The 11,844-nt window shown below is 40.5% G+C and overlaps 1 protein-coding gene across 3 annotated transcripts in view; it reads left to right on the forward strand.

Annotated features, from left to right (window-relative positions):
- The window catches only part of phf10 (PHD finger protein 10), a 43,178-nt gene extending 40,532 nt beyond the window's left edge, over positions 1-2,646 (forward strand). For all 3 annotated transcript variants that reach the window (XM_033025928.1, XM_033025929.1, XM_033025930.1), the window contains 2 exons: positions 1,137-1,325; positions 2,385-2,646. In XM_033025928.1, the coding sequence (XP_032881819.1) occupies positions 1,137-1,325; positions 2,385-2,470 (275 nt within the window). In that variant the 3' untranslated portion in view covers positions 2,471-2,646. The remainder of the gene's footprint in view (positions 1-1,136; positions 1,326-2,384) is intronic.
- Positions 2,647-11,844: the final 9,198 nt, after the last annotated feature.

Raw genomic sequence — 11,844 nt, forward strand, 5'->3', positions numbered from 1 at the left:
GCTGGGAAATGACATGATAGTGAACTGGATAATTACCATTGTGATAACAGAGAATTGATACTTAAGATTACTCTTGATAAATCATTGTTATCCTATATCAGTACATGCACACAAATATCATCTTGCTTCCAGATTTGGGGAAATTGTGAGAGTGGGCATGATGATGTGTTAGCATTTTGTATATTTGCTTAAGGAACTGGTATTGCATTGAAGATGATCAGATCATTCCAAAAATAATAATCGCACCGCAATCCTTTTGATAAACTTAAGTGTATTGTCGGGTCGCTCTATCATTAGACTACCAGAGATCTTTAATGTTGCAAATATATTTTGTAGTGTAGTTCCAGGAAATATATTTTAACTTGTGGCAAGTCCATTACCAAGCCCCCTGAAAATCTTGCTGTTAAATCCTACATTGAATTTAGGAGAGACCTCTCGGAGAGTAGTTAAAATATGGATCTTACTAAATGACCACCTCCACACCCCTCCCCTGCCACAAGGTGGTTAAAGTGAACAGCACAGCTACTATTAGATGGAACTCCTGGTGTGTATGAGCAAAAATAGCATTTACAAGCATTGGGCAGCACAAGGTAGAAGATCAGAGTTGGCACAAGTATCTCAATAAATGTTCTCATGGTTCCAGTGAACTGAGGTCAAAAGTGAACTCTTGGTAATGTCTGTGACTGATTGGATTTCCTCCATGTGCTCTGCTTTCTTCCACATGCCAAAGGTTTGTGGGGTAGGTGAATTGGACAGTATGCATTGTCCCTCGTCTGACTAGTAAATCTTGGGGCGAGTTCATGAAAATGTGGACAGATTTAAAAATAAGATTAGTGTAGGATCAGTGCAAATGCTTGCTTGATGGCCGGTGGAAATTGGGTGGGCTGAAGGCCTGTTTCCATGCTGCGTGACTCTGGGAGACCCTTCTGGACCCTGGCATAGATTTGTTGGGTTGAATGGCCTCTTTTGTTCCTTAAATCCTGCATACATTTTAAAATGTGCTGGATAAGCTTGCTAGTTGTAGCTATCAGAATCATAAAGCTTTGGTCATTCTAACTTAAGTCGCATGTTTGCTGATTTTGTTTTTTGAAAGATATTTACTTTTTGAATGGATAACTTGCTGATGCTTCTCGTAGGACATCCATCCTGTCTGGATATGTTTTCCGAGTTAGTGGCTGTAATAAAAACCTATCCGTGGCAGTGTATGGAATGCAAGACGTGCATTGTGTGTGGCCAGCCACATCATGAGGAGGAGATGATGTTCTGCGATAAGTGCGACCGTGGGTATCACACCTTCTGTGTGGGAGTCACTGCCATCCCCTCAGGTAAATTGTATTTTTAAAACAGAGTGTAGCAACTATTGATGTGCATATATTGCTATAAATTACTTTCTTGTAATGTGCCTAGTCACATGTGACAATAAAGTATTCCATTCTATTCCAAATTATATAATTGTGAATGCCTGACTGAAGAAGTGACAGATGCGATTGTTCAATATGAGAAACCTACTTTAAATTTTTGATTGGTGCATGTTGCAGGTGCCGCTATTGAGGGTGCAGCGTAGGTTCACCAGGTTAATTCCCAGGATGCCGGGACTGACGTATGATGAAAGAATGGGTCGACTGGGCTTGTATTCGCAGTAATTTAGAAGGAGGGGAGGGGATCTTATAGAAACATATAAAATTCTTAGAGGATTGGACAGGGTAGATACAGGAATAATGTTTCTGATGTTGGGGGAGTCCAGGGTCAGGGGTCACAGTTGAAGAATAAGGAATGAGATGAGGAAAAACTTTTTCACCCAGGGAGTTGTGAATCTGTGGGCTAAGGGAATCTCTTAGGGCTAAGGGAATCAAGGGATATGGGGGAGAAGCCGGAACGGGGTGCTGATTTTGGATGATTAGCCTTGACCATATTGAATGGCAGTGCTGGCTCGAAGGGCCGAATGGTCTACTCCTGCACCTATTTTCTATGTTTCTATGTCCACAACATTGTTCATGGTGGCTTTATAGCAAAGGCAGAATTGTTTTATTGTGGAATACACAATTCCTGTGTCTATACAACTTAGTCTTGATTATTGTGTGCACTTATACTACGAATAACCAATTATATTTGTTAAATAATATAAGCAACATATCAGAAAAGACTTTGGTGTTTTTAAAAATTCCACTTAAGATTTATATTTAGCATTTGTCCTCTTATTTAGTATCTTTACTGGTATTCAATAATTTGTATGGAAGCCGAATTGTATAAGTGGTGATATAGAATAGTCTCAGCTTGTTATTGGTAACTTGTTTACAGATTGCTCCCACTGATCTCGGCACTCCTGGGTCAGTGTGTTGTATTGTCAACATTATCCAATTTACATTCTTTCAAACAATTTTCAGGTCGTTGGATCTGTGATTGCTGTTCAAATATCGCTTCCACAACCAAGAAAGGGTCACGTAGAGGAAAGAGCACCAAAGAAGGCTAAAGATAGGGTCAGTTCAAGAATGTTGGCCATCTTAAAGTCCCCAATTCAGCACTGGTCAGCTATTAATGGAAGGTGCTTTCATAACATGTGTTTTTTTTTAAATTGTGCTTTGTATGGAAATTATTTTGAACTAAATAAATGGCTGGCTGAAATGATGCCAGGCAGTTGTGAATTTATTTTGTGTGTGATTGCGCTAACTGGATTTTTCAGCCAATTCTCCACGAACTAGATGAATTGGTCCCAATAATAGGAAATCTGAAGCAGGCCATTTGCTCTCTTGCATCTACTCTATCAGTAAGATGGTAGACAATCTCTACCTCAGCACCACTTCACCTGTATATTTTTCATGCTAATCTTTCAGTCTTGGAAGTTCCAATTATCTTAGGCATATAGTACGCTTCTCCCAATTGGTCAGGGCAGAGAGTACAAGAGTAAGGAAGTCATGATGCAACTTTGTAGGACTTTGGCTGGGCTGCAATTGGAGAATTGCATGCAGTTCTGGTTGCCCCATTATAGGAAGGATGTGAAGGTTCTGGAGAGGGTGCAGAAGTGGTTTACTAAAATGATGCCTATTAAGGGTTTTGGCAACAAAAAGTTGGACGTACTTGGATTGTTTTCCCTGGAACACTGGAGGTTGTCGGAGAGACCTGATAGAAGTACATAAAATTATGAGAGGCCAAGATAGGGTAGACAGTCGGATCCTATTTCCCAGGATGGAAATATCAAATACAAGAGAGCAGAGCTTTAACATGAGAGGAAGTTTCAGGCAAGTTTTTTTTTTACAAGTTGGTGAGTGCCTGGATTGCACTGCCGGGATTGGTGGTGGAGGCAGTTACGATAATGTGATTTAAAATACATTTGTATAAAAACATGGATATGCAGAGAATGGAGGGAGAAGCAGACAGATAAGGGTTTGGCACAGGCATTGTGGGAAGAAGGGCCTATTCCTGTCCTATGTTCATGTCTCAGAAAGGTAGATATGTTTCTACCATTCTTGCCTATACCTCTACCCACTTTTCCACAGAGTAAGTAACTTTTCCCCACTGTGTATCCATGTTATTAACCTGTTATCGATTTAAACATCTCAACTATCTTAACTGAAATTATGACATAGAACATAGAATTTTTCCAGCATCTGCAATACCTTCTTAAACAATAGAACATAGAATAGTACAGCGCAGAAGTAGGCCCTTCATTCACAATGTCAAACATGATTCCAACTAATCTCCTCTGCCTTCACATGGTCCTTTTCCCCCATCTCCTGCAGATTTATTTACCAGTATTGTAATCTGCCCCACAGCACCCATGTAGCGCAGTCCAGGCATCCAGCACTTTTTTGGCGCAAACTTGCCCCACGCATCTCCTTTAAATTTTGCCCCTCCTACCTTAGCTATGACCCTTAAGTGACATTTATACCCCGGGTAAAATATTCTGACTTCACTCTATGCCTACCATAATTTTATATACTTTTATCAGCTTCTGATACTCCACAGTAAACAATCCAATCTTGTCTAACCCCTCCTTATAGGTAATACCCTCTAATACAGGTGACACTCTGATCAACCAGAATGCACCCATCCATATTGGACAATTCTTCTTGAACTTACTAGTTCATGAGGTAACTTCATGATCCTCCTCAAATTCTAGCTCTTAGCTCAAAGGCTCAATACTCATTGCTTGATCCTCCAATTTACAAATCACCTGAAGGTGGTACTGTTGTCTGTGAATTGCAAATAGATTTACTGTTGTAAATGTGGTTATCCCCAATTATTCTAAAACCAGAGCAACAAATAGTTTAAGGGACGGGATTATGCTCTTTGATTATTCTGTCTGTTCCACTCCATTCATTTTCCTGTGGCAAGATGTGCTTTGTACATATAAGGTATCGAAAGACCTAAGAGTGTTATTGCCCACATGAGGAAAACTTAGATCGGGTCAATATTGCAGGCTGAATAGAGAGATGTATCCATAACTTGAGCACAAATCTGAAGACCGAAGCCATCTCAATCCTGAATGTTTGCATCAGACATCAACAAAAAGCTTCTGACTTTCCACTACCCCTCTCAGGCTCTAAGTGGTATGAATCTAAGAACAGGCTATTGAGCAAATGGATTGTGAATTTTATAACGGACTAGACTAAGTGGGACCCGTTAGGCCCCGTTCCCCCAAGGTAATATTCCAACACTGACCCTTAGTCCCCAACTGCGCAGGCACGGCTGACGGCTTCCCGTTGTGACGCCCTGGAATAATGTGGTTGACCTAAGTGCAATAGAGAGAGGCTCAATTGCAATCGCAAAAAGAAGCAGAGACAATGGGCAGCCTTGACGAGTGCCGCGTGTTAATGGAAAATAATCAGATCGCAAATAATTTGCCTGCATACATGCTAAGGGTGAATGATATAATAGCTTAACCCAGGCTACAAATTTTTTGCCGAATCCAAATCTCTCCAAGACTCTGAACAAATATGGCCACTCCACTCGATCGAATGCCTTCTCCGCGTCCAAAGAGATAACAACCTCTGGGCGTGGAGAAGCACCGGGCGAATAGACCACACTGGCCAGTCGGCGGATGTTAGAAAAGGAATGACGATTTTTAATGAAACCTGTTTGATCTTCTGAGATTATTTTGGGAAGTTGGCATTCTAAACGGCAAGCCAGCGCCTTCGCCAACATTTTTACATCTACATTCAAAAGTGAGATGGTGCGGTATGATCCACATTGAGTCGGATCCTTGTCCTTTTTAAGAAGAAGTGAAATAGATGCCTGTGAAAGGGTGGGGGGTAATGAACCTTTTTCCAAAGATTCTTGAAACATTTCTAAAAGAACAGGTGTGAGCTTATCCTTAAATTTCTTATAAAATTCTAATGGGTAGCCGTCAGGGCCCGGGGTTTTACCACTCTGCATCGCCATAATGGCATTATTAATCTCTTCCTGCCCAAGGGCTTGGTCTAGATCTTCTGCCTCCTCTAATTCCAGAGTGGGTATTTCCAAATCGTCTAAGAAATTTTCCATATTCATTGTATCTAAGGGGAATTCTGAGGTGTAAAGAGAAGAATAAAAGGCTGTGAAAGTATTGTTTTTTATTTCTTTTGGATTGCTTGTTATGTCTTGGTGTATGTTTCTTATCTGAGGAATAAGTCGTGATGCGGATTGACGCTTCAGCTGGTGAGCCATAAGCCGGCTCGCCTTATCACCGTATTCATAATAAAGACCACGAGTCCTAAGAATTAGTTGTTCTGTTTGATTAGTAGATAGAAGATTGAATTTTGTTTGTAAATCAGCACGGCTTTTATATAATTGGGCGGTGGGTGCTTCAGAATATTGCCTATCCAGAGCCAAGATGGATTGTAACAGGGTTTGCATTTCCTTTTTACGTTCTTTATTGGCGTATAAGATATGATTTGACATCTTAAGTAGGCTTTTAAAGTTTCCTAAATTAAAGAGCAGGATACGTAGTCAGTTTTATTAATTTTGAGGAATGTGTCTATGTTAGCCGATACAAAACTGCAAAATTTTTCATTGGAAAGCAAAAGGGGGTTGATTTTCCAGAGAAGTTGTTCTCTAATGTTTAAAGGAAAGCCTAGGTCCAGTATCACAAGCGAGTGATCTGATATTACTATAGCAGGATATTCAATTTTCTTAACCCTAGGAATGAAGGGGCTGTCTATAAAAATTTAAAAAAAGTCTATTCTGGAAAAAGAACGGTGAACATGAGGAAAGAAAAGAGAATTGTCTAGCAGTTGGGTTCAGGAATCTTCAGGGGTCCACATAACCATTTTGTTGCATAAACAGTGAGAAGGTCTTTGCCATACCAGAAGGTGTCCCCTTAGAACTAGACCTATCAAGCAGTAGATCAATAGCACAGTTCAGGTCTGCCGAAAAAATTAGCTGGTGCGTGTTCAGATAAGGTATTAATGACAAAACCTTATTTGAACCTTCTCTGTGCTCCAGACTGATTCCTGGGATGTCAGGACTTTCATATGAAGAAAGACTGGATAGACTCGGCTTGTGCTCGCTAGAATTTAGAAGATTGAGGGGGGATCTTATAGAAACTTACAAAATTATACAAAATAGACTCAAAAGCTTCTTTGCCTTCGACAATTAAAACAAAATGCTCGGACATGTTAACAATTTGAGCAATGAAGTGATGCCCAAATGCTATTAAACCTAACGTTATTCATAAAGACAAATGCATTAGCCCAAACATCAGAGTTGGAAGATGGCAGAAGAAAGCATGACACAAAACAAAGGAATGATTATTCCACTGAAGTAAATCAACATGATGCTTGGCCAGCAAGTATGTTATTCCCTTGCTGGAGTCAAAGGAAGGGAATAACTGAGTTACAATAATATGTCAGCAAGAGGGATGATATGAGAAATGATACTGACAGAAGAATCAGCATGCCTAAAAATGTGAGGTTTTATAATCTGTTGATTATAAACCTGTGAGCAACATCTTCCTTGGATACAAGGCAACTTATACCAGACTAATATTGCCAGGATGCAGCTGGAATAAGCAGGATGAAAATCTGTTCATTCTAATGACTGATGATCTAAGATAAATGTGTTTGCACAGTATTAGCCTGATTGCATTTGGACATGGGCTATTATGAATGATAAACACAAATTGAACTAAATTTTGAAGCATGTATAGATAGGACAAAATTGTGCTCTTAGCAAAGCAGCATCTGACACAAATAGAAATCCATCAGGTTTTAAGTATCCAGATTCTATACAGGTACTCTTATCTATCTGATAAATAATGCAGATAAACTTTTGACGGAATTCTACTTATTCAAAAGCAAAACACTGTCAACACTGAAAATCTGAAATAAAAACTGAAAATGATTTTGTTTGTAAATCAGCACGGCTTTTATATAATTGGGCGGTGGGTGCTTCAGAATATTGCCTATCCAGAGCCAAGATGGATTGTAACAGGGTTTGCATTTCCTTTTTACGTTCTTTATTGGCGTATAAGATATGATTTGACATCTTAAGTAGGCTTTAAAAGTTTCCCAAATTCCCTCATACCTCATTAAAAGCTGCGTGGGAGGGTGAGCTGAATACAAAACTAACAGACCAGCAATGGGACTCTGCCTTGGATTTGATCCATTCTTCCTCCATATGTGCCCGTCATGGCCTAATCCAATGCCAAGTCCTTCACAAAGTCCACTACACAAATGCAAGATTATCTAGAATTTACCCCGCTGTTAGGGACACCTGCCACAGATGTAATCAATCTCCTGCCAACCATAGCCATATGTTTTGGCCTTGCCCTAAGCTAGCAGCCTTTTGGAGGAGTGCTTTTGACTTGATAAGCAGAGCCTACGGCCAGACTATTCCTCCAAACCCACTGTCAGCCATTTTCGGTACCCCTCCCAACACCAACCTCTCTGTTGCGGTGAAACGGGTCCTAGCTTTTACAACCTTGTTAGCCCGGAGACTGATCTTGCTTAACTGGAGGCTCACCTGTCCCCCGACACACGCCGGCTGGATTAAGGAGGTGCTTTACAATTTAAAGCTTGAAAAACTTAGGTTCTCTCTCAAAGGCTTTCCCAAGACATTCCTAGATACATGGAACCCTTTCTTGGAACTTGTTAACTCTCTCAACTTGTCCCCGGACTCGGAAGAGGACTGAGTGCGCTCCACCATTGTTCTGCTCTACTGCAGCTGCTCTCCCCTTAACCCCCCCCCCCCCCTTCCCACACTTATTTATTTAATTACTTACTTATTTACTGTTATTAGTGACCCCTTTATTTATTTATTTATTTATTTTTAGTACTTTTCTTTCGTTTATCTTACCATATCTGTGTGGATGTGAGGATCGCTTACATACTGTTGCACAATTATGCCTTGATTGTCACTGTCTGTTATCATTGTATGTATGCAAATTGCTGTGAAATTCAAATAAAAAGATTTAAATCGAAAAACTGAAAATGATGGAGGTATTCATCGGGTCATGCAGCATCTGTGGAGAAATTGGGGTTTCTGGTCGATGACCTTTCATCACACTGAAAGCTAATTGACCTAAAATTCCAATGCTATTTGTTTTTCCACTGTAACTGCTAGAGTTTCTAAACTGTGTTTTCATTTAATAGTTTTGGCTAATCCTCAGTGAAGCTTGCATATAGGAATAATGCTTAGATGTAAACCTGGTAAAACATTGCAGTTTAATCTTGCCTTTCCAGGGCCTTGCCTAAAGCTGCCACCATTTACTTCAACAGGCATAAATTTATAATAAAATCAAACTGATCTGAAGGGGGCTCCCTTGTACAGTTTTTGGGACCAATTATGATGGAGACTGCAGATTGGGGGGGAAAAGCTAAAACCAACAACCAGATAAAAGGCTTCTGCATTTCTTTGAGGGATGGGCTGATTTGATTTGTCTACTTTTTTTATTCAAATCTATTCATCCATGAAAACCTATCCAAGTGTCATTCCCATGTATGGAGATTTTAGCATAATTCAAAGGTGGGATGCCTTTCAAATAAAAATTAATGGTATCCCTCCCTAAACCTTTCTGCCACTATCTCCCTGTCCTCCATCAAGAGGATCCTTAAAACCTGCATCTTCAACTGAGCTGGTTTAATATCTTCTTTTGTGACATGTGACAAATTTCGGTGAAATGCTTGTGATGTTTTTGTTCTTCAAAGCTAGTACATAAATTCAGTTTTTTGTTAAATTCCTTTTGCACCCCAGAATGCCCATTGTAGGCTGTTCTGGAGTAGACAGGATTACATGTAAACAGCAATTTACATTAAATAAGATTCAACAACAATGTGAGATAAATGAATGGTTAATCTGTTTTTGATTCATTGGTAAATATTCATGTTCATAAGTGATAGGAGCAGAATTAGGCCATTCAGCCCATCAAGTATACACTATTCATTCATGGCTGATCTATCTCTCCCTCCTAACTCCATTCTCCTGCCTTCTCCCCATAACCCCTGACACCCACACTAATAAAGAATTTATCTGTGCCTTAAAAATATCCATTGACTTGGTCTCACCAGCCTTCTGTGGCAATGAATTCCACAGATTCACCACCCTCTGACTAAATAAATTCCTCCTCATCTCCTCCCGAAAGGAACATCCTTTAATTTTGAGGCTATGACCTCTGTCCTAGACTCTCCCACTGGCTGAAACATCCTCTCCACATCCACTCTATCCAGGCCTTTCATTATTTTGTAAATTTCAATGAGGTCACCCTCATCCTTCTAAACTCCAGCGAGTAGAGGCCCAGTGCTGTCAAACGATCATCATATGTGACCCCACTCATGCCTGGGATCATTCTCGTAAACCTCCTCTGGACCCTCTTCAAAGCCAGCAAAGTCAGATATGAGGCCCAACATTGCTCTCAATAATCCAAATGCAGCCTGACCAGCGCTTTATAGAGCCTCCGCATTACATCCCTGTTTTTGTATTCTAGTCGTCTTGAAATAAATGCTGGCATTGTGTTTGCCTTCCTTTCTATTGATTCGACTTGCAAATTAACTTTTTGGGAATCCTGCACCAGAACTCCCAGGTTCCTTTGCACCTCCGATATCTGGATTCTCTCTCCATTTAGAATATAGTCTACGCCTATATTCCTACTACTAAAATGCATGACTCCACACTTTGTTATTCTGTATTCCATCTGCCACTTCTCTGCCCACTCTCCCAACCTGTCCAAGTCCTTCTGCAGAATCCCTGCTTCCTCTACTCCATCTGCCCCTCCACCTATTTTCGTATCATCTACAAACTTAGCCACAAAGCCGCCAATCCCCTCATACAAATCATTAATATACAACGTGAAGAGTTGCGGTCCCAGCACTGAACGCCGCTTGTCCAAAAAACGCCATCCAAAAAAAGCCCCCTTTATGGTCACTTTTTGCCTTCTGCCATACAGCCAACCCACTATCCATGCTATTATCTACCCTTTGATACCGCGGGCTCCCATCTTCTTTAGCAGGCTCACGTGCGGCACCTTATTAAAGGCTTTCTGAAAATCTAGGTAAATAACATCCACTGACTCTCCTTTGTCCTGCTATTTACTTCCTCAAAGAATTCCAGCAGATTTGTCAGGCAAGACCTCCCCTTCACAAAGCTCTGCTGACTTTGATCTATTTTATCATGAACTACAAAGTACTCTGTGATCTCATCATTTAAAATGGACTCTTAAAATCTTACCAACCACTGAAGTTAGGCTATTCTGAAAGCAGAATAGTTTCCATTCTTCTGCTTTGCTTCCTTTTAGTATTCTACGCGGGTAATATTTGCAATTTTCCAAGTATTAGTAGGTCTGGGGGGGGGAAATCCCTGCTTATTTTTGAATGTTGCTGTCATTATAAATTAGATTAATTTGAACAGAGCTTCAATTTAGCATTGTATTGGAATGATGCAATCTCTGAATTGCAGCACTCTTATCAAGGAATACAATGCCAAGTGACAGACTTGGTTATTTGCTCAGGACTTGAGGTGTGAGGCCTGCACCTATGGCCTTCTGACTCAGAAGATCTGTGAGCTGATCAGACCTTTCATCTGCAAGGGTCTTAAGTTAACATTGTTGCAGTTTTTTATGGGGCAAAATGAAAACCATTTTTAAAAGCTAACACAGGTAATCAGTAAATTGCAAATCTGGATTGGCTATGCATTTTAGAGGCTTGGACTGTCAACAAGAAGCTCTATGTTCATTTCTGAACATACAAGGTATTTTTTATATCCTAAAGTGAAGGCTTTGACTGGTATTGCCAGCTCTTGAGTAGGCTAACCAAAAGGGTCTAAAGGGATTCCTGGAAGCTGCACTGAATATGGTTCCAGGTCAATTGCGGAAGAATTTGGAGCTTACTGCTTTTTGTATAATTCCAAGATCAGTCATATTTATGTACAATTTATATTTTTGTGTTATCGGAGTCTATGTGCCTGTGATGCTACTGCAAGCAAGATTTTCATTGTACCATAATGCCAGCAGCACCTGATCCAGATACAGTCCGCCTAAACGTACCTGATCTCCCGGTTGCTAAACACTTTAACCTCCCCCCTCCCATTCCCACACTGACCTTTCTGCCTTGGGCCTCCTCCATTGTCAGAGTGAGGCCCAGTTGGAGGAACAGCGCCTCGTATTTTACTTACAACCCAGCGGTATGAATATTGACTTATCTAACTTCAAGTAACCCTTGCTTTGCCTCTCTTCATCCCTCCCCAGTTCTCTGACCAGTCTGACTGTCCCCCTGATTACATTGCATCTCTGTTTGCTTTGTTGTTACCTCCTAGCTAACAATGGTCTATTCTACATTTTCTTTGAGCTTCTCTTTTGATCGCTTACACTTCCTTATCTCTGTAACTCCCTCTCCCCTCATGCTCAGTCTGAAGAAGAGTCTTGACCTGAAACGTCAC

Source organism: Amblyraja radiata, chromosome 8, assembly GCF_010909765.2.
Source record: "Amblyraja radiata isolate CabotCenter1 chromosome 8, sAmbRad1.1.pri, whole genome shotgun sequence".
Lineage (NCBI taxonomy): Eukaryota > Metazoa > Chordata > Chondrichthyes > Rajiformes > Rajidae > Amblyraja > Amblyraja radiata.